This window comes from Plodia interpunctella, chromosome 28, assembly GCF_027563975.2.
Source record: "Plodia interpunctella isolate USDA-ARS_2022_Savannah chromosome 28, ilPloInte3.2, whole genome shotgun sequence".
NCBI classification, from domain to species: Eukaryota; Metazoa; Arthropoda; class Insecta; order Lepidoptera; family Pyralidae; genus Plodia; species Plodia interpunctella.
In genome coordinates this window covers 4,636,074-4,660,748 of record NC_071321.1, presented here as the reverse complement: position 1 = coordinate 4,660,748, position 24,675 = coordinate 4,636,074, and the positions used below count along the sequence as shown (strand labels likewise).

The 24,675-nt window shown below is 36.9% G+C and overlaps 1 protein-coding gene across 1 annotated transcript; it reads left to right on the top strand.

Annotated features, from left to right (window-relative positions):
* Positions 1 to 96: 96 nt before the first annotated feature.
* Positions 97 to 23,765, top strand: LOC128681781 (putative fatty acyl-CoA reductase CG5065). The gene is made up of 14 exons (XM_053765951.2): positions 97 to 331; positions 15,077 to 15,286; positions 15,699 to 15,856; positions 16,182 to 16,272; positions 17,177 to 17,322; positions 18,235 to 18,344; positions 18,962 to 19,045; positions 19,810 to 19,918; positions 20,392 to 20,468; positions 20,735 to 20,820; positions 21,305 to 21,381; positions 21,815 to 21,965; positions 22,440 to 22,546; positions 23,593 to 23,765. The coding sequence occupies exons 2-14, from the start codon at positions 15,089 to 15,091 to the stop codon at positions 23,693 to 23,695; spliced, it is 1,497 nt and encodes a 498-aa protein (XP_053621926.1). The 5' UTR covers positions 97 to 331; positions 15,077 to 15,088; the 3' UTR covers positions 23,696 to 23,765.
* Positions 23,766 to 24,675: the final 910 nt, after the last annotated feature.

Below are 24,675 nucleotides of genomic sequence, written 5' to 3'. Positions count from 1 at the left end.
AGACAGAAGATGGCACCTCTAATTGGCTTATTATAATAAGCAAGTGACTAAGCGTTGCACATCTCATAACCTAACGATTTGATGTAATGTTTCAATAGTCGATTACGAGCTGCAATCACTGATCCTTCTGTCACGCATCGCCATTATACTGACAGCTGTGATGCGGTGTAGTCGTGACATTCGGAACTTCGAAATTTTAATTTGAATTTGATTTCGAAAAAAATTAAATTATTCTTACTTGCCAGTAATATTTCGTTCGTAATTTGTAATTTGACATTTATAATATTAAGTTGTGGTTCAGTGATCGTGTGTATGTTATTTGAATTATCGGGTAAGTTATATTTAATTAGTTTGTTTATTTTTATGAATTATATGGGGTTTTGGTTGTTGATTTTCATTAAAACGTAACTAATTACAACGGAATCAAAAGATGATTTCTCACAATAATTATAAGATATCATATACATTATACATACAAGTATAAGTTTTACAACTAATGTTAAAGTATGTATATTAAAAAAAAAATGGAAAAGCTACGTAAATTCCAGCCAGTGTACTTTTGAAATGTATTTTTAAATTAATTATACTTAATGTGTAAGTACTCTGGCTGAAAGTTGCGTGTTTTAAATAAGGTGCCTTTATTTTTAATTTTAGAACAGTTTTCGATGTGAATAAGAACTGGCCATCAATATAGACTAACAAATAATCTGTGCCGGTGAGCAAAACCGAAACCTTTGAAATTCTGAAATATAATTTTCTTGTCAAATTTATTTGACAGCAAACTGACAGATATCCAGGCCAATCTGTAAAATGTTTTGTCTTTTCTCTGCAGTCCACTTGATACCAAATTGTTTTAACTTTATTAACTTTTTATTGTAATGTATATTATATTTACTCCGTATAGGAATGACCACAAGACGATTTCCGAGCGGTATATTGGCATTGATTGGCATTAAGTAGCTACATTATAAGGCTAAAATAAATAATTTGAGGGTAGTTAACAAAAATAGACAATTCTTAAAGTTTTTTATTATCAAATATACTTCGGTAATTCTTATTATAATAAATTTCTCAACCAATCGCCCAGCAGTCACACGGTAACATTCACAATGTGTGGGCAATAAAAAACTGTAATTTAATTTATTTCATATTAGTTCATATTCATAGTGCGCACGCTAGTAATAACTAGTGGCCCGACTTTGCTTCGCTCGGGTAAAACCATAATCAATTTTACCTTAATGTGAATCACACTATTTATAAAAAAACCGCATTAAAATCCGTTAATCCGTCCCGACAGCGGGAAGCGACTTTGTTTTCTATGTTATGATAGTGATCGCAACAGTTAACTAGTGTGCAATTCCTCATAATATATTCCTTCACCAGAAGCAAATGGTCCATCTATGTAAACAGCTATACATGAGTCAGATTGGTATTATTACAAACTATCATGTGGCACGAGTAGGATTCGAACCTAGTACCACCATACCATGATTAAGATATCGCGCGTTATTAGAATAAATAAATATTTATAGACTATGGACAAATCGCACAGATTGAATTAGCCACAAAGTAAGTTCGAGGCTTCATACGTATTTTTGTATACTTCTTGAACAAGTGGCGACCCCGGTGGCGCAGTGGTAAAGTGCTTGCCTCTAAACCGTGAGGTTCTGGGTTCGATCCCCGGTCGGGTCATGATGGAAAATGATCTTTTTCTGATTGGCCCGGGTCTTGGATGTTTATCTATATATATGTATTTGTTATAAAATATAGTACCGTTGAGTTAGTATCCCATAACCCAAGTCTCGAACTTACTTTGGGGCTAATTCAATTTGTGCGAGTTGTCCTTATATATTTATTTAAGTACTTTATTATACTACTAGAAAAAAAATAAGAAACAATAATGGTAAGCCCTTCTCACACGATAGGGACCAACACTGTTCAAATGAGTTTTTTTCGACGTTTCTTCTCAGCAGCGGTGGTTCCGAAATGCCAGTAGTTTGTAACTTTTTGAGAAATTACTAATAGGTATAATACAAAATTTGACATAAAAACGTGCCTATGAAGGTAATTTCTGAATAATTTGATTTTGACTTTATCCGTGCTTCGGAAGGCACGTAGAGCCGTTGGTCTCGCTTGTATTTGCTGTCGTAAAATCCTGCTAGTGCGCAATGGGCCCGCGTGGTGGGTCGTGGCCCAAGTTCCTTATTTAACCGTAAGGAAGGCCAGTGCCCCAGCAGTGGGAACGTTTAAATGGCTGATTATGACGATGATATAGATAGGTAAGCATAAGAACCAATCTGAATAGGTAATGTAATTTTGCATGTTGACCGGGGACTGAACCCAGGACTTCCAGAGTAGCAGCCCGGCACGCATACCTTTATAGGCAACACAGATTAAATAAAGTTATTACAATTAATATGCATAAAAATCGCGCGAACCTCACTCGCACGATCACAATTAACTTATTTACAATCATTATTATTCATTAGCTCAATACCGTAATACTAAATGTTATTTATGTTTAACACTAAGTGCTTGGCGAATTCGGAACTTATAATAATACTAGTGGCCCGTCCCGGCTTCGCTCGGGTAAAAACATAATAAATTATATATATATAATACTCAGGAATCACGCTATCTATTAGTAAAAACCATATGAAATTCCGTGCAATAGTTTTTGGGAACAGACAGACGCGGCAGAGCACTTAGTTTTATATTATGTAAGACGAGCAGTTGCCCGCGACATGCTCCAAACTTTTAATAATATCCACACAAAAAATCAAACGTTCTGTTTTGACGTGGAAGAAGACACATATTTTTTTTTGTATAATTTCGTAGTCTGTATCTGTTTCTGCACATCGCTGTCATCTACTCCTGTTGCCAAACAGCAGCTTGCAATGTTGTGTTCCGGTTTGAGGCTGAGCGAGGCCGTGTCACAGGGTACTGTGGCCAAACATCCAATGCCATTCGCTGGCCACAACATGCCTTTATCACCTTTTGCTGTCTCAAAGAGCAGATCGATGCAGTTTGCTCAGCTGATTGCAATCTGCATCAATGCATCTCTGACACGTCACTTGTAACAATGATGCAAACTGAACAATGCTCGCGATACGTCGTGGGAAATCTTATGTATTGTTGAGGCTAAAGATCGATGTTGTAGGTACAGTCAACTGTAGGTCGATGTACGCAAATTGATTGCGAATGTTGCTATTACAAATGCATAGAGGTCAATACAGGGTAACTTGACATGCGCTCTTGGCTGCCTGTATGTAAATGCAAATAATAAAATGCAGTTTAAAATAATATTTAAAAATTACTCGCGTCCTAAAATGAAATCTGTTTTAATTGTGATGCCCGACAGTGTATTAGATTCGGTGACTAAGTTGTTAAATTACTTATACCCCACTGTACAATGTTAAAAGCAATAAATAATTTTAAATTTAATAAAACCGTGACGTTATGCTCAGCGGCAATGGTTCAAAATTTATTTCATTGTAAACATTGTGATTTATAATACTAGGTAATTTTGTATAATAAGGAATAAAAAGGCTTCTTATTCTTTCTTTGTTTAAAAATGTTTGGCGACAGAGAAAAATATATAAATTTATCAGTTTTCAGTTATGCAATAATATCGAATAATATAAGTTATCCTATTAATGCAAAAAGATAATTATGTGTAGGTATATTTTAATTCGAAACACAGAGATGGACAAAATTTATTTGAATAACGGACAAATTGGCCACGAACAAAATGATAATCATATAATTCGTCATTCAAATAATAAATGACGTGACGTATTCATTATTTGAATGATGAATCATCGTATTACAAATAGTCATAATAATACAGTAATCATAAAAGCTTCGCAGCACACGCAGATTCCTGAACTTACGATTATGGAACATTTGCTAATAGTTACATTAAGTTTTAATGCGGATATTTACCTGAGTATTTGATTAAATGTTGCACAGCGGAATCATAGAAATATTTTACTACAAATTTTCAAATGTGATTATCTTACTTCAATATTATCAGTTCTACCTCCATAATGTGGTAAATACATATGATACATTCGAAAAACCCGAGATCTAAACCAAAATTTTAATAATCTGTGTTTAATTTTTCGAAAATCAATCCACGGGGAGTTGAAATGGGGGTCGAAGTTGGAAAAACATTTTGATACTTTTGTCCGTCGGCTTACTTGGTTATTTTCACAAATTAAAGCATAGTCACTAATAATGAGGGTTGACATCAAGCAGCCCTAAAATCACAGCCAAATCTTCAAAATTTTAAGTTTAATATTTTTACGCAGACGACCCTGGAGTTTGCATTATCACAGCTGAGAATGAAACCTAACACGCACGAGAGTCGTTAAATTAGAATTTTTGAGTTTCGCATAAATATTGAAGGTCATTTTGAAAACATATAACTGTGATATAACTCAACAACAACAAAAAAGTCGACGTCGGCCGCGATGTAAATTTTTTATGGGTGTTGTCTAGATGTATTTTTTTATTAAAAAATTGTGGTTTGATAATGACCGCTGACGGGTTGATATTGTTGTTTACAAGTTTATTTGATAGACAAATTAAAAAACTTTCGACTTTCAATATTCATTTCGCTACAACTTTTAAACGGCTGAACCGATTTTGATGAAACATATCTAAGATCCACCGCATAAAAATTAGCTATCAAATAAAAGAAATCGGATTCGGGTTCACCCGTTGATGAGCTACGGTGCCACGTACACAGACAGACAAATAGACAGACAAACAGACAAACAAATAGACAGACATACTTAGCGGTCAAACTTATAACACCCCTCTTTTTGCGTCGGAAGTTAAAAATAAAATTTGTAAAAGAAAAATTTTGGTGTATAGTTTACGCGTTTTCGCTTCGGTTGAATTTATCTGCGAAAATGGAACGTAGACATGATATTCATACAAACTTTCTGCTCTATTAAGTGCAGAAATGTTGGGGGTGATATTTGAATAAAAACTAGCCTATATTTGAAGGAAGCCATAGGGACCAACACTGTTCAAATGAGTTTCTTTCGGCATATCTTCTCAGCAGTGGTCGTTCCGCAATGTCAGTAGTTTGTAGCTTGTGAGAAATAAATATAAAAATTGACTAGAAAAAGTGCCTGTGAAGGTCTAATTTCTAAATAAATGATTTGAATTTGAATATGGCACGAATAGGATACGAACCTGTAACATTTCGATCCACAGGCGGGCGTCTTATAATATTGTAAATTCGAAAGTCTTTCGAATTTCGAGATAAAAAGTACCCTTGTATTATTCCACATTAAATTCTGCCCGTGTACCAAATTTCATAACAATCTGTCTAGTAGCATTTGCGTGAAAGAGTTACAAACATACACACAACATTATCACAAACTTCCGAATTTATATTGGTAGGATACATATATAGATAGGTAACCATGCGAGACCCACGTCAATCTGAAAAAGATAATTTTCCATTTTGACCACCTGAGATCGAACCTGGTACCTCGAGTGTAGTTAGCAGTCCGGCGTGATGACCATTAGGACACGCAGGTCATCGATAAATGATGTTTTCATCATTCTAAGCGGAATAAAACATTTAGATCTTTTTGGAATTTTGCCGTGCTGGACCATAAATACCGACGTCACTGATACTTGTTTATATCCGAATCGAAGTCCATTGTATTTTTCTATTTGATTTTTAAACTCTGTGGGAATCTCGTGGGCATAACATTCACTTGATTGTAAAATATTATCTCTGTCGGTCATTCAAGAAAAAACTATAAAGCCTTTTTATAGTTTTATATAGAGTATCGTCCGCGTGGTTCATATATCTTCTAGTGCAGCAAAAACTGATACTATATCAAACTATGATGGGTTGATTAGGGAGAAATCCCTTCTCGGGATAAGTCCGCCATTATACATGTAACTATCGTTCAACTAAGTACTTTTAGCATGTGTCTGTGTACATTACAGATATTACAAACAAATAAAAAACACATTAATTTTTTTCATCAAATTTCAAACTAGTTTCACTGGGCCATGTGTCCTAGCATAAATTGCGTTTTTATAAATATACAGTTTCACGTCTTTATCATTTACGGGGCAGACAGACCCAAGAGTTTGTGTCAGGTGCACACACCTATGAGAATCTTCAGTTTACAGTTCTTGTTTGACTTTAACAACTGTGCGAGAGGAGAAACATATATTTTTCCTTCGTTCACAGAAACGCATAAATTTCATTTTCGATTCACATTTGTTGCGCCGCTTCTTCATCTGCACTTTGGAAGTCGGCAGTAGACTCAGTTTTAAAAGTTTTTTACGTGAAAAAGTGATGTAGTAATTTTATCCTGAGTTGAATTCCAAGTTGAAAACCTAAGACTCCAAAATTACGGACACAACAAATCATCTCCTATAATCAAGTACATCTACTCTAGTATCAAAACTTTGAAGAATGGTTGCCGGTTGCTTAACCTGAGAGCTTAACGAGTTGAAGCTTAGCGAGATGGGATGTTGCGTAAATACTCGTATTATGTTGCAGGCACTGTCTGATACTGTTCATATCACCATATACCATTACAATATATGTACCAAGTATGTACTTATAGGAACCGCGTCTGTCTGTCAGTCTGTTCGCAATAAACTCAAAAACTACTGCACGGACTTTCATGCGGTTTTCACCAATAGATAGTGTGGTTCCCGAGGAAGGTTTAGGTGTATAATTTATTATGTTTTTACCCGAGCGAAGCCGGGACGGACTGCTAGTAAAGTTACACGTAAACCTTCATTACGAATCACACTACTCGTATATACAAACAGACGAACTTCTTTTTAGAACATATAAGGATTTTAGGATATTTAGTTTTGTTTTTTGTATACTATATGCGTGTGTCTGTAGCATTTAAAATAATTATATTTGCGACTTATGTCTAGTCTGTATGAGCAAAGTGACTGCGACACAAAATCGCACCGTCATACAGAGTATTTTTTTAAACATTACGTCATTATAGGAATTATTATGATTGGTGCAAAGTCCTGCCAACTGTAGAGGTGATAGTGATAGGAGTGGTGGGGTATTACCAACAGTAGATATCCATAGATGGGATTTAAACAATATTTTCCCGATTACTTTACCGTACACAACACATAACACTTCTACAACAAACCATAAAATCCTTTAATACAAATTTAATTCGCTCCCGTAAGAATTTTGAGATAAAATATAGCCTATAGCAATCTTGGATATCGGTTCGGTAGTTTCCGAGATTACCCGCCTCAAACATACAAACTTAAAAACGCTTACCTCTTTATAATAATAGTATAGGTAGATACATTTAAAGATAATAATTGTTATAATACCCCTGTTTGTTCATCGATTGTCACGATCGATTAAATATTATTTATCAACTTCATTATCTTAAGGCTAATGTGGTTAACCACACGATGGGAGTAAAAAACAATGTTATTACTAGATTTTATGCTATCAATATAATGACGACCTCTGTGGCGCAGTGGTAAAGTGCTTGCCTCTGAACCGAGAGATCCCGGCTTCGAACCCCGGTCGGGTCATAATGGAAAATGATCTTTTTCTGATTGGTCCGGGCCTTGGATGTTTATCTATATACGTGTTTGTTATAAAATATAGTATGGTTGAGTTAGTATCCCATAACACAAGTCTTGAACTTACTTTGGAGCTAGCTCAATCTGTGTGATTTTGTCCTGATATATTTATTTATTTACAATATATTGTCATCCAAACTAAACGTGTATACATTTCAGCTCAATCGGCTGAAGATGTCTCCTTAAAAATTGAGTTGCAAGATTCCATCGGAATAGACACAGTTGCTCTCTCACGCTTGAAAATTAGAGAAAACCCAATAAAAATAGTATTAGCTTATTATTTTTTACAAGTTTCTATAACATAGTTAACCATATTGGAATATTCCGACCATTTAGAAATATTCTTCCCGCGTATCAATCTTTGAAATTCATTCAATAAAATTTTGCGTGATTTAGTGATAAACATCCAAACTATAGCATATTTTAGAGCAGAATATAACCCGCACAGCTCATAACTATTGCCGAATTATACACGTCTATAAAATAACAGGAAAATCAAACGAATACAAATATGAAATGATTATTTCACGCGTAGTGAATTTCCATTGCAGTTTAGCGCGCGAATGCTGCCTGTGTGATGGGCACCTCGCTTAGAAGGCCAACTCTAGATATTTTTAATATATAACGTTACAAAAATCACGAAACGAGTAACAAGCACACATTCACATACACACATGCATCCTCCCTCATAAACTTTCGCATTTATAATATCAGTAGGATTTTATAAGGTAGTTTGATTTAATTAATTTGTATTATTTAATTGTTAATGCGAATGTGAATATATAATAAAAATATTATATATTTATTTATTCAACAAATAATCAATTGTATTGTTATTATAAACATACGTATCTACTATTCTGAATTATTTAGTATTTTTAATTAATTAATATAGTTTACACTTATATTGTATATTATTAATAGTAACAGAATCAGTGGTAGTATATACTAAACAGGTAATTATATATATTTTATACTAGCCGATGCCCGCGACTTCGTTCGCGCAGCTGAACAATTTTAGGTAAGGAACCGAATTTGTACCGAATTTCATAACAATCCGTCCAGTATTTAGTGAACTTAATCGCATAACAAAGTTTCATTGTAACTAATTATTTCATCTGTCATCTTTTAATTATTTTTATCTAGCTGTTTACCCGCGGCTTCGCCCGCTTAAATTCCCGCGGGAACAGTTTTTTCTTCGTATTAAAACGGGATTGGGATGGTTGGTATTTTTATACCAACTCTATATCCATAAAAATACACACAGCGCATTTAAAATACACACAGCCCCATCTAGTGTTTATATTCTAAAGTTATAAAACATGGATTCAGCACCACCTACAATGGAATACACGTTTTTTGCACGGGAACAGTAGTTTTTTCCAGGATGAAAGGTACCCTATGTCCTAATTCATATTCTAAATTATGATACGAAATTTCAAGAAGATTGTTTGAGTAGATAACGCGTGAAGAGGCACACGAAGACGAGAAAGGGTAGATTACCGACGTATTCATTCAATTTTTTTGAAGTGAAAACTTCTTTAGCGGCGTTGTGCACTTTTTGCGATGAGTAAAAAATGTTAAACTCCCCTCAGGACACGTGACCTGATCGAAAATTCGTAAGACGTCAAAAATGCACAACGTTAATATTCAAGTTATCATTTCTGCCGGCGCTCCCGGAGTGCAACCCGGTTTTTTTACTCAGACTGGTTAACAACTTTTTATCGTATTGATACTGGGGTATTATTTAATCTGTGGTATTGATTAAAATAGGTTTAAATATGTTTTTATACGAGTAATACGTTGGCCGTCTGGAATCTAAAAAGGAATAAGTGAAAATGTGCGTTCCAGATTAAAATATTTTTCTATATTAGAATGAAATCGAGGCTATGTATTGTTATTTTTATATGTTAAATAATGATTAATTTCGCTTACAAATACCAATGTCGCTGTTTTATTTTACACAATCACAAGCAATCTATCATTGTACACACCAATTTTTACATGGACACGCAGAGGATTTATTCAAGTACTAGCTTTTGCGCGCGGCTTCGCCCACGTGAATTTCATAGCAAAATCTCAGTATTTTTTTTATCGCGTACTCTGTGAGACTGGTAGACATATATGATTCAAATTCGCATTTTTTCTCATCCTTAGTTCAATTTTCTGTTTCCCGCTGCGTATCTCGTCACGCAAACTTGTCCAATCCCGCTTCCTGCTATGTAATGTAGATATCCTGTACAGTTTCCTACATATTGTGCGATCATGTTTTTTGCAATGCCTCCCGTCCTGTTTCCCACTACGTGTCTCCTTGCCATTTCCCGCTCCTACTCCCACTCCCGCTTTCTGCAACGCGTGCCGTCCCATTTTCCATGATGTTTTCCGTTCTGGTTTTTTATTAACCACAAACGTAAATTAAACATTTATTTACTACAAAAAGTAAGTGTGCCAAATTTTTAGCTTTTTATCTTGAAAATTGTATTAAGTCCCACACAATCTTTCACACCCCTTATAAAGGGGTTGAGGGTTAATTTTCAGAAAAATCTGAAACACGTAATCATTACTTTGTTGTAAACAACCAAAATCCAAATTTTCAAGTCAATAACTTCAACTTCAACGGTTCGAACTTTCATATTTACAGTTTTTCTTCTCGTTCACCCCCTTCGGAGTAGAATTTCCAAAAATTCTCTCTTAGTGCTCACCTACACTCATCTACATGCCAAATTTCAGCTTCCCACCGAGCAATTTCGGGTGTACGTTGTCTGTCAGTCAGTCAGTTAATCACTCAGTAACGGAAGAGTTTTATTCTGATATATTGATATATACTACGCCGAAAAAAGACTTTAATCGATAAAAACAATTTGTTTATATTCTGTTTATACCTCTACAAAATTTTTAACGTTAATCGGCTCCGTGGATTGTTATTTTAATTTTCCTACAGGACCCCCTCATTTTCCGGGATGAAATGTCTATAAGATGTTAACCCGGGATCCCGAGCAATTTTTAATTCATAATTGGTTTTTCAATTATCCTACGGGAACCTGACCATTTACCGGGATGAAATGTATCTAATTTTCCTACAGGACCCTCCTCATTTTCCGGGATGAAATGTCTATAAGATGTTAACCCAGGATTCTGAGGCATTTTTTATTCATAATTAGTTTTTCAATTATCCTACGGGAACCTGACCATTTACCGGGATAAAATGTATATAAAACGTTAACTCGGTATATAAGGTACCTACATACCAAATTTCAAGCAAATCAGTCCAGTAGATTTCGAGCGATGCGCGTTCAGACAGACAGACAGCCTTCACTTCACACTTCAACTTCACCGCGGCCTTTTCCGTCCCTGTCTGTTTCTAAGCTTATAAACTGACACGTATCGGTTTTTGATGCAGTTTACACATATAACAAGTCTTATTTTAAGGCTAACTCAATATGTGGGATTTGTCCCTATATATTTATTTATTATTATTATTTATTCATATTATGACCCAGTGCGAAGCCGAGTCAGGTCGCTAGTTAATTATAAACCTTGGATTAAATATATTAGGACAATTCACACAGATTGAGCTAGTTCCAAAGTAAGTTCGAGACTTGTGTTATGGGACACTAACTCAACGGTACCACATTTTATAACAAATACATATATAGATAAAAATCCAAGACCCGGGCCAATCAGAAAAAGATCATTTTCCAACATGACCCGACCGGGGATCGAACCCGGGACCTCTCGGTTCAGAGGCAAGCACTTTACCACTGCGCCACCGAGCTCGTCATCTCGTCGTCGTCATCGGAATATTAAGTTTCCATATGAAATACCAAGAAAATGATTCCCAGACAATCGCCAATCTCGGCTAATCGTGATCATAGTCTGTTTCGATTCACACGATCCAGATATTTCACCTTTCTCATGCGGTGTGGTGCAACATTCATCACTATTGGCAGGGTTGACATCTCTTGCAATGAAACTACAGCGAAAATATAATGAAAAACCAAGAAAACTATATGTTTAGTTACACACGTCCGTCGTCTAAACTTACATACATCTTACATACATCTTCTTGGCCCAATCCGCTTAATCTCACAAAATATTGTAACCAAGATTACTGAAATAAATAACTGTTTTATTTTATTATTTATTTATTAGTAGATGCGCGCCGGGGCTTCGCTCCCGAGAGAATTCCAGGTTATTTTCTACCTGTGTATCAAATTTCATAGCAATCGGTCCAGTAGATAATGCGTGAAGAGGTAACAAAACAAATTAACAAATAAACTTACTTTCGCATTTATAATATACACAAATCTCTTTCTTGTATGACTCAAAGTGAATATTATGAAGAGGTCTATAGCTATCTCTGTCTACGAGTATATAAAAGTAGGTTATAAAATCAAATAGTTACAAAAGTGGGGAAAAATAACAAAAAACGTGTACTATTACAGTAACGGACGGATGTTGCTCACCGCAAAATCTGTAAAATTATATAAATCATAGTGACTGGAACCTTAATCTCAAGTTCGGTTATCGTATCCATATTCATACTAATAATATAAATGTGAAAGTGTGTCCTTCTTTCCCGTCAAAACGGAACAATGAATTAATGTGTTTTATTTGTGTGAAGAATAAGTTAGCGGGCTGGAAATTGTCGTAGGTACTACTTTTCGCCGTGGGCGAAGTTGCGGGCAACAGCTTGTTTATATACGCGATTTTATTGAAAGTTTTTAACTTTCAATGTAAGTATATATGTTCAGGTGGAATCTTGTAGGTAACTCAATTTCAACCGATTGAGCTGAAATTTCATATACACGTTTAGTATGGATAACAAAGCAACCTGAAACGAAAGCAACCCTTTGCTGATGATGCATTCAGGAACAGTTCCAGACGTAGGAATTCCTTTTTAAAGGATTATTGCAGGGACATAATTATTTGTCACTATACAATAAGACCTCTCCGACGACAATAAAAGATTCTGGCAAAGATCACATGTTTGTAAAAAAACATTTGAGCATTTCATAATCAAATATTTCGATTCAATCAACCAAGTACCATTAATTTAACAATTCCGTTGACTTTGGCACGTTGATGATGATTATCGGAATACATTTTGATTACAAACCTTGAAATTTACAACACGATCTTTACTTTTTGACTAAGTACTTATTACGTCAAATTTTTTAGCGAATGCGCGGTTTGGCTCTTGCGCAATTTAGGTTTTTTTTATTGGTCACTATCTGTCGTAACATTTACAATAGTACACAAACTATACGTAATATTACAATGGTACATGGTAAGGGCGTTATTGTTGCTAGTAATAATTGAATGGACACTCGTAATGTCGTATGAATATTGAGAAGTGTCTGCGCAATATTTTAATATGGACATAAAATGCTTAAGCTTTGGTATTTTGAAATCTAAACAAAACAATGCCTATTTCAATAACAACTCGAAAAGGAGTGTAATATTTGTTTTATCTAACTTTATTACAAAACTAGCGGCCCGTACCGGCTTCGTTCGAATAAAATACACGTACCTAAACCTGCCCAGGAATCACACTAGCTATTTGTGAAAATCGCACATAAATCTAATGTCAAATATATAAAAAAGTGCGGTCATTAATTATATTATATTTTATGAATAAGGGGGTATTATTATTGTCACTGTTTGTTTGTTGGCCCGGTCTCCGCGACGTCACAGTCCCGGATGCAACCGGGAACACGCAAAGATAGAGAGATAAAAATATCCCTTAAAATCTCTCACTCGCTTTCATCTCTGCTGCATGCTCTCGGTTACGTTCGAGGTTGTGAATCCGCGAAGCCAAGAATTCAGTGTATAAAAAAACCTCAAAAGATTCGGCTGTGATTTTACAACTGGCCGCCTGCCTGACGTCAACCCTCCTAAGGAATGCTATTGCCTATCAGCTGCCTAAGCTGTGTCCCTGAGTAGCCTCGATTATATTATGCTTGCATTATCCACATAATTACTATCCCTAATGCTTGCACAGAGCAAGATAAATGACACTGCATTTCTGTCATAGATAAAGTGATTGCCAATATGTAAACCTGTGCGACTGAATGGAATACTAATGACCTATCGTGTAAAACTATCATGTCATGTATTATCAATCATAATTGATATTATTCTGTTTGAAAATATACATATATGGGATAAATCTATTGTACACGTATTTCGTATTAATTTGACGACCTCCGTAACCTAATGGTCATCATGTCGGACTGCAAAACTAGATTTGCCAAGATACTTGGACGTTTCTCTATGTTTACAATAAATTATCGTCGAGTCAGTATCCCATAACACATGTCTCGAACTTACTTTGGGGCTAGCTCAATCTTTGTGACTTACCTAACCCTGTATATTTATAATTTTAATTTACGTACTTACTAGCTGTATCCCGCGGCCTCACCCACGTTATATTGCCACGAGAACATTATATTTTTCCGGTATAAAACTAAACAATGTACCTATGTCTTTTTCCGTACTCGTAATTCAAGACTGTTTGGATTCTGTAGTGATAGTATGTAACATGTGATCAGTTTGGCCAGTCATCCTGGCATTATATGAGTGAGGTCATTCTTGATCAGCTGTCTAGATGACCTAGAATCAGGTAGATCAGTTACTGATACTGTAAGATAGCGAAGTGGCGAGTCCGTGAATTATTTGCGAAAACCGCTTCGTCTGAAACTTACTGAATACGGAAATAGTCGACGAAGTGAATATCGAATAAACTTTTAAACGATACACTTTACTTCGATTGGGCCAATTACATGTTCTAATTCATAGGGTACCTTCTACCCACTACTAGATTTTTCTTTTACCCAAAAGTAATCGGATTTCAGTCATTCTTTTACCTCGTATCATCACATCACTCGATCGCTTCCCCGTTTCCTGCTATAATTATATTATCACCTCGTTTCCCGCTACGTCTCTCGTCCCGTTTCCTCCGGTCCCATGTCCCGATACGTGTTCCATCCATTTTCCCGCAACTTGTCCCGTCCTGTTTCCCGTTACATGGTACGTCCCGTTTCCCGCATTTGCAATGCTTCCGGTGAAGGGAAACATCGCGAGGAAACCTGCACACTGGTTGACAGTTTTAGTTCATTAGTTTAATCAGATGCCTTTAGGCGACTTGAATAAAACATTCGAACAGAAGACTACAATAAATGGCCAGAGGATCAGCTTTGTGATACAAACAACCTAAAGTTAACGCATTCGTTCGGATGTTAAATTTTTCTTTTTTGTTTTAAAGTTTAATTAATTTTTTATTTGTTTTCATTTAAAGTTTATAAATTATTATGCTAAATACATTGATGTTTCTAAATAAGACATAAAATATGACGGGGCAAAACAGTCACACGCAAAACACGCACTGATAATTATGTGTGCATAATTATCAGTAGTCATAATTCTGTAAATTTTTTATATTTTATTTCAGGTCTTCGACACAATGGCGCCATCTCTTAGCGTGCGGGAGTACTATGCAGACAAAACTATTTTCATAACAGGCGCGACGGGCTTCGTCGGGAAGGTCCTAATAGAGAAGATACTGTATTCGTGTCCTGAAGTGAAGAAAATCTACCTCTTGATGAGGCCGAAGAAAGGACAGTCATGCAAAGAAAGATTGGACGCGTTTGTGAATTGCAAGGTTAGTAACGCCATCTGTGGTCGAGTGGCGGAACTAGGAAAATTGAAGTTTTTATTCTAAATTTAGTTCTAGGGTAGGAATAGAAATTTCACTTGAAATTGCCATATGTATTTTTAAAAATATCTGTATATACTAGGTATAAACGTGATGGCATATTTTATATATTTGCGGGTGTTTTAGCCAGTTTAGGCAAGTTTCAATTATATTATGGCCCGTCAACACGTGGCGGTACTCCAAACGTATGTTATTGTGTATCATAAATCATAATCCTAAACTATGTATGAAGTAAATTTATAAATAAGTACCTATATTATTTTAAATAAAAAAATATTTTATATATATTTTCATAAAATTACTTCAATATTAGCAAAGTAATAATGGGCCATTATTTTACCACATTGTTGCACTACAGGTATTCGACCGCATTCACAACTCGTGCGCATCCCGTCTGGAGAAGCTGCAGGTGATCCCCGGGGATATCCTCGCCGAGGACCTGGGGGTCAGTCCGGAAGACAGAGAGCTGCTGCAGAGGGAGACGCAGATACTGTTCCACGGCGCCGCTTGCGTTAGGTATTGTACTCTCTTTCATGCGTTTCATTCTCGGCTGCGGCGCCCGAAGTCCGGGCTCCGCAATAAAATATTCCCTCATGCTGTTTACACACAATCGCCGAACTCAAACATTGCGTAATTTGTATGTTCGCCGAAGATTGGTGTATAGCCTGTTTTCCTATAGTGTATAGCCGGAACTATAGGTATTACCAACGCAGATACCTACCATTTCTTTTATCTATGTACCTAATAGATCTATTAGGTACATAGATAAAAGAAATTGTAGGTATCTGCGTTGGTAACTAGGTAACTTTAAAATATTAATATAATTACTTGTGTGTTTCAGGTTCGACACACCGCTCAGGGAGGCGGTAAACATGAACACAGTTGGAACCAAGAAAGTACTTGATCTAGCTGACAAAATGTCGCAGCTTGAGGTGAGCACTCCAAATTGTCTCCAAAAATATGATGTACATTTTTGTCAGGGAGAAAGATGGCTTGTCCTGTTGCTCCCCAGACATTCGGAGCTGTGACGGTCCAAAGGCTTTAAAAAAATAATAATCATAAAATTTTAATTCAATTTAATTCAAATTATTTGTTGCTTTTTATAGTAAGGTAATTCAGTAACTTAGTCACCTCATCACAATCTAGGCACAATGTAAACCCTGTCGGGCATTGCAATTTAAAATACAAATTAGATTTAAATTAAGAATATCAAATTATAAGTCAATGAATTACAAAATGGAACGGCAAACGGATTACAGATGGTTTATAATTTGTGATATCTACATAATTATAATAATTATCGTCAGGTTATTGTTTCATCTATCAAATTGAAATATTTTAATTATATTTGAATTTAAAAATGTCAGTTGTTTTAATATTTTTCGTTAAAATATTTGTCCAAGTTTTAAAGATTTGTCTTTGTTATTGCAATATAACCCGTCTGGCTGATGTTAACTCTCTTTGGGAATGCTAATTTTGTCTATCAGCTGTTGAGGCTATATGTCTTTACAGCGAGGCCCCATTCGTGCTTTGTTGCGACGACACAGCTGGTTGAGACTCCGTTGTGAGTACAAAATATGGGAAAATATGGGAGTCCATATTTTCTATAATTTTTGACGTTGGCGTGCGTTGACTTACGTGAAAATCTCATGCAGTTTCTCGTTCTGCGTTGATTCAACGCAGAACGTCATCTTCGTTCAAGTCAACGTGACGGAGAACGACGGAGCGTACTGAGCAATGGGGCCTCGCCCTTACTTGCCTCGTACGTCACTCACGGGACGATATACAGTGGTTGTACACAATGTTGCTCACAACAATCTGGCTCATCTATGACAGGTGTTCGTCCACGTGTCGACGTCGTACTGCCGCTGCGAGGTGCCCGTGCTGGAGGAGCGGTTGTACCCGGCCGACCACCGCCCTGATGACGTCATGCGCTGCGTCAGCTGGATGGGCGACGAGCTGCTCGACCATCTGCAGCCGAAGTAAGTGATGCCATCTCTTCTATTTAGTTAAATAAATAAATATATTAGGACAAATCACACAGATTGAGCTAGCCCCAAAGTAAGTTCGAGACTTGTGTTACGGGATACTAACTCAACGATACTATATTTTGTAACATATACATATATAGATAAACATCCAAGACCCGGGCCAATCAGAAAAAGATCATTTTCCATCATGACCCGACCGGGGATTGAACCCGGGATCTCTCGGTTCAGTGGCAAGAACTTTACCACTGCGCCACCGAGGTCGTCAAACAAGTATCCATACATACTAATATAAATGCAAAAGTCTGTCTGTCAGCTCCGCTTTCACGGCTTAGACGCTGGACCGATTTTGATGAAGTTTAGTATGCATGTAATTAAAGAATCAAAAATCAATTGACAATATAATGGGGATTGAAAGTTAATATGAAAATGATCCGTCTGTTCCGCTTTCGCAGAGAAGTTTACGCGAGCGAAGCCGTGGACAAAAGCTAGTACTATTATATTTTGACGACCTTAATGGTCTAACTGTCATCAAGCCTAACCGGGTTCGATCCCCGGTCAGGTCGAGATTGATATTTTTCAGATTAATGTTTATCTATAAAAATTTTAACACATGTCTCGTTACTAACTTTGGTGCTAACTTAATATAGGTATGCGATTTTTCAATATATATTAAGTTACATTGTAGTCAAAATTAGACCTTCCCAAGCACTATTTCACGATATATTCCAAATTAAATAATATTTATCAAAGCTACAAACTACTGGCATTTCGGAACGATCGCTGCTGAGAAGAAATGCCGAAAGAAACTTGTTTAAACAGTGTGGGACCCTATATTGTCAGAAAGGCTTGCCATTAAAATTTCTGATGATATGAATAATAAATAAATACCATTAAACTTTTCAGACTGATCCACCCCCAACCGAACACGTACGCTTATACCAAAAACCTGACAGAAGATTTGGTCAGCCAGCAAGCAGGGAAATACCCAATCGTCATTGCCAGGCCTTCTATTGGTGAGCAACCTTATAACTACTTTTAAACTTTCGCTTTGTATAATTATGTACTAAATAATAGGTATTAAACGCGCACATACCTTTTCTATTTCCCGGACCTTTCGGATCTTGTTACTAAGGCTATATAACCTTATAACTCTCATTATCTCATCCCCGCATATTCTGTGCGACGCCGTGAACACTGGAGTCAGCGTAGAATATAATGAGTCTGGAGAATTTTAAAGATTAACACCCAATTTATTAACACCCCGTTGCTTACCAGCTGCCCAGGCTGTGTGTCCCTTAGTCGCCTCGTACGATATCCATGGGAGGACATTCTCCTCTGTGACCTTGGCAGAGTCGCTGTGTATGTTTGTTAGTTAAGTCTTTACGCTTTTTCTACTCAACTTATATTGCTTACATAATTTTGCATACGTGTAATGTAATCAAGAAAATACGGCTAAATGACATAGGGTATCATTCATCCCGAAAAATGGAACTGTTTTTACATTGAAATTAACGCAAGCGGAGCTGCGGTAAAAGCTAGTTAATGACATGTCCATTAGGAGCCTAACAGTTTATGCCTACTGGCTAGGGTAGACGTTAAACACTACAATATTGTTAAATTTAAATTTCAGTAACAGCAGCTTTAAGAGAACCTCTAGTAGGGTGGGTGGACAACCTCAACGGTCCCACGGGGCTGCTGGTCGGCGCCGGCAAAGGTATGTGTCACAGATTGTACTTATCCTACATCCTTCCTACTAATACTAACTAATATTATAAATGCAAAAGTTTGTGAGGATGTGTGTATGCATGTATGTTTGTTTGTTACTCTTTCACGCAAAATCTACTGGACGGATTGTTATGAAATTTGGTATACGGGTATAATATAACCTGGAAGAACACAAAAGATACTTTTTATCCCAAAATTCCCACAGGAGCGAAGCCCCGGGGCGCAGCTAGTTTTAAATGTGAAAGTGGTTTTGTTCGTCCATCTTTCACGTCAAAACGGAGCAACCGGTTAAGGTGATTTTTTATGCGGAAATAGTTGGGAGATGCTCAGTGACATAGGATACTATTTGCTGTGTGCAGAGCCGTGGGCGACAGCTAGTAAAGTTAAAAGATTTTATTTGCAAAAACACGTGTTAATTTATACATAACATCTTAAAACATAATGCCTTACCATAAAATATAATGACGCGCAAATATAGTTACAGCGTTACTTCTATACATACATATATAAACCTACGTATTATATAAAACTTCCACTGCTATATATTCCATATGAGTTCTGCTTGTGCTTTCCTGTTCCCACCTATCTCTCTCTGAAAGTGTTTCCGGTCGCTCCCAGCTGAGCACTATAGATACAAATCTGAATTAAAAACATTTTATTTATTTTTCAAACGTCTCTCAAGCTCCGCTTTAGTAGGAGTAAATAAAGATTATTATTTGAATTAACTGATTGTTATTAATTGAATGCTTCCAGGTGTGATCAGAACCATGCACTGTAATGAAGATTATGTCGCCGACGTCGTCCCCGTGGACATAGTGGTCAACGCCTGCATCCTATTGGCTTACTGCACGGCGCTTGAGAAGTAAGACTTGTTTCTCTCTTTCTGCAGAGCGTATTCAGAGTTTTTTGATTAGGTTTTAAGTAAATTTTTGACGTCAAGAAGTGATGTATATCATCATGGATGAAATATAGGTACTAAGATAAAATAATTTAAGTTTTTTATAATATTTAGTTTCTCCTGTCCCGATGATTTTTTGTCTGTCTGTAATAAAATTTTGCAAGTTTGATTTCTCCTACTCTTGTCCTACAGAGTTGAAATTTTCCGCATCGTTTCAGTTTCCATAACAATGCATTATTATATTAAGTATGACCTAATGGTGCACTCAGGATCGGCTCCCAAAGGGAACTCCTCAACGGTTTAGACGACGGTTGTTTGTCAGGCGTTAAATCCACAAGATCTCTGGCAAAAATGATTTTTTTTGTAAATATTCTTAACAGATATGCTAAGAGACGTTGCTACAAATATTAATATCTAAATATTCATATTAATTCCAGACCAACAGAAGTACAAATATGCAACATCACCCAATCGGGCGTGAACCCCATCACCTGGGGTGGAGCGCTGGACATTGGTAAGCTTCTCCATTCCGACACGAAGAAATTTTCATAGAATACTTATCCTTACATATTATAAAACAAAGTCTTATGCCGCGTCTATCTGTCTGTTCGCGATAAACTCAAAAACTATTGCACGGATTTAGGATTGTGTGATTCCTGAAGATTTAGGTGTATTAATCTATATATATAACTTTTCCGTTACTGAGTGACTGACTGACAATGCATAGTCAAAACTACTCGGCCTAGGAAGCTGAAATTTGGTGTGATGTTCCCCTTGCAGGTCGCGTGAAGGTGCAGGAGTATCCCTTCTCTGTCTGCCTTTGGTACCCAGGTGGTTCGCCCAAGAGCTCCTGGCTCCAGCACCAGGTAAACAATAGACCTTTATCACCAGAGGTAGACCTTGGCACAAGGTCGTCTGTATATAAATTTTAACATAAAAGTTAACATGGCATACTATTATTTATTCTAATAATTTTTCGCGTATTTTTTTGCGTTGGGTCTTAATGAAGTACATGAAAAAAGTTTATTTATTTTATCTATTTTTACTAGAGCTGCACACAGGTTGTTTCACCCGGGTAAATATTTAAAAAAATACTTATGTTTTTTATCCACAGTATCTACTTTATAAAGCGTGTTTGACTATCAGACTTTTTTACTAAATCCTAAGGGACTCGCGTACTTTCGGGATACCCTATGTGTTAATCCAGGGTATCAGTTACCTCAACACCAAATATCATAAAACTGTCCCAGACGTTTGAGCGTGAAAACAGACATACTCATAAACTTTCGCCTTTATACTGAGGATGTCGAATGTGATGTCAAAATTGATCAGAATTTGTATTATCCTCAGATTGCGATGTTCTTCACGCACCTGCTGCCCGCCTACCTGGTGGATCTCCTCATGTGTTTACTCGGGAAGAAGCCTTTGTAAGTATTCATTTTGATAAGCACATTTATCCATTAACCTATTATATCTATACTATTATTATAAAGAGGTAAGCGTTTGTGAGTGTGTTTGTTTGAGGGTAAGTAATCTTCGAAATTACCGAACCGATTTCAAAAATTCTTTCACCAATGATCCAAGATTGCTACAGGCTATAATTTATCTCAAAATTCCCACGGGAGCGAAGCCCCGGGCAACATCTAGTACCTAAGCTTATATCGCGGGTCTGACGGACACAAACACAGAAACGGGCATGACACAACCGGCAGACAGATATTTGTGATCACAGCTACAAACCCGGCGCATATTTATGCGCCGGGATTCGAAACCAGAACAACCAGATAGCACACGAACATGGCGATAACTACACCATAGCGCCACAGCAGTCATATATTTATTTATTGTTCACTCCTGCAGCATGGTGAAGATCCAGAAGCGGGTGAACTACGGGCTGGAGGTGCTGCAGTACTACACCACCAAGGAGTGGCACTTCAGGAACGACAACTTCCGCGCGCTCCGGAAGAAGGTCTCTCAGGAAGACGACACCACTTTTTACACGGATCTTAACGTGAGTTTTAAACGATTCGTATTCAGATTCAAAATCGGATTCAGACTTAGATTTCTATGTGCAAAAAGATCTACAACCTAGTGTACTATATTTTGTACTACTGCTTTTTAGTTTTCGCTGATAAATAAAATTTATTTGATAAAATATTTTATCAATTTATTTTATTTATCAGTAAGGCTATCATATATCAGTAAGTACTTTAGTTTGACTATTAAGGCCCGCCCGTAAGCGTCTATACGCTTGCGGGCGTTGAGCCTTAATGGTCAAACACTTTCTTGTTGATGTCGACTATATTTTCACATAGATAGGTGAACTTTTGCACCATATTTCACCGTTTACAAAGAAGTCGTAAGTTAAGACAAGATATTCAAACACAAATGAACATAAAGACGGACTTGTCGCAAATGCAATGTCTTCCAGTCAACCTTCGACTTGGTTTTATTGATGTATAGGATACCGACTATGTAATTGCAGGAAATCCACTGGCTGACCTACGTAGGGAACTACATAAAGGGCGCCCGCGAGTACTGCATCAAGGAGGACCCTGCCACCATTCCACAAGCCAAGAAGCTGCAGAAACAGTAAGATTTTCTCTGCTAATCATGACATACTGGCGCCTTCAATAAGTCAACTAGCGAGGAATATAATAATACGAGCTTGTGGTTTGAAACAGAAAGGTAGGCTTAAAGCGCGCAGCTGTGGGACAAAAACAGTTTATAAACAAAGGTTAACGATTCTCAAATCACTTGGCCTTTACAGACACTTTTCACTTTTTTTTGTCCTTTTATTCTTCATAATGGTATTCCTCATGGCTGAGGGTCGTGGTTGTTACGTGGAATGAAGCACACACAACAACTTTCTTGGCATTATTAATGGAGTGGTTTGCTAATGGCAAACCACTCCATTAATAAACTTCTCCATTTCACACACAAGTTAATAAGAATCAACCAGGTGCCGGTTTCCTTCACCGGAAGCAAGTGGTGGACGATGAAAACTACTATACATGAGTCAGATTGGTATACAAACTCATGTGGCTCGAGTAGGATTCGAACCTGGGACCTTTCGATCTATAGGCGGGCGTCTTAACCATTACACCACCACCGCTTCCGCTTTCCACCGCACCGCTTTGTCCTTTTGACCCTTGACCCTTTATATTTACCACCAGTAAAAGTACTATGCGTGCCTTCCTCTCCGCTGCTCGGTCGCACAGATCTAATCGAACTGACACGTTTAGGTTACTTGCCGTGGTAATTTAGGTACTAAAAAATAAGGGCATTAAAGATGAGGAACAAATCTGAAAGCCTTCAATATGTAAACACATAACAAAAAAAAGCTGACGCAGATGCGCTAGTTCCAATTTGATATATTACACTTTGGCCACCTGGGTGAAATGACCTAGGTTATTTTATATTTTTATGTCGATTTTGGGTCTCGCAGGTGATTTGCCACAGCGTGATTTCAGAACATAAAAGTGTAAAATTTGATAACCTTAGCTAGGTTACGTTTCACCCCACAAATATTTAATGTTTTATATCTATGTTTCACCCAGGTGACCAAAGTGGAATGATCTCCAATTTGCGCTTTTCTCATGTACCTGTATCTGTATGTGTCTGCACCTTCATTGCAGGTTGTACTACCTCGACTGGATCACGAAGATCGTCATGTGCTCGCTGTGCGTCTACTTCTTGTACAGCTATATGAGGCTCTTCGTGGGACCTGTCTCGAATTAATCATATTTTTAATTTAGCATAATTTAATTAATGTAATTTTAAAATGGTGGAATATATAAGTAGTACAATTTGATTTGGTTTTCTTTATTATCTTCTCGTCACAGTCGTATTTCCTCATGGCTGAGGAGGTCGTGGTTTTAACGTGGAATGAAATACACACAAAAACTTTGTCGTCACTATTAATGGAGATTTTGCACGCATCTTCACCCGGGTCACAGATTATATAATTCTTCCAGTACCCGCGTTTGTCACATACGGCTCACAACTTATTTTTATCGATATCTCAGGTAATAAGCAACGTATCGATATGAAACCTATGCCAGATTTTAAGTCAAATCACCCGCTATACAACTATAAAAACAGCATCAAATTCCATCGAGTAGTTTTGCGTGATGCACAAACAAACATACAGACAGAAAAAAAATGTTTGGTTTCTATTGGTACCATAAAGACCGCCCCATAATTACATATGTACAGAAAATTTGTATAGAAGATATATACCTTCGCAGGCACATTTTCACATCAATATATATACTTAGTACTTGCAATTTCTGATAAAGTTACAAACTACCGGCTGAGCTTTTTCGATATTAACATAATGTATGCTGTGCCTGAGTAAAGGTGGTCAAGATTAGGTCAAGACCTGTGACGCAAATGTGGGGAAACACGACTGTTGCGCATTTACATAAACAGTGTACACACTGCAAACGTTACTAGAACAATAATAGGCTTACATAACCTGACACCAGGGTGAACGGGACGATTGACCTTGAAACTTTATCGTTATAGGTGTGTGGTTCCTGGCCTTAGAATAGGACCATTCATTATCATCCTGTGCATGTCGTATGAGGCGACGAGGCACATAGCTGATAGGCATTAATAACATTCTCAAGGAGGATTGACGACGATAGACCATTGGCTACCGATGAAGGAAAACATCGTGAGGGAACCTACACACTGGGTGACAGTTTAAGTTCACT

Bases quoted from the DNA above. Each gene is read 5' to 3' on its own strand.
- LOC128681781 (XM_053765951.2), top strand. From the start codon at position 15,089: ATGGCGCCATCTCTTAGCGTGCGGGAGTACTATGCAGACAAAACTATT. The intron at 15,287-15,698 runs GTTAGTAACGCC...GTTGCACTACAG, and splicing joins ACGCGTTTGTGAATTGCAAG to GTATTCGACCGCATTCACAA. The intron at 16,273-17,176 runs GTGAGCACTCCA...CATCTATGACAG, and splicing joins ACAAAATGTCGCAGCTTGAG to GTGTTCGTCCACGTGTCGAC.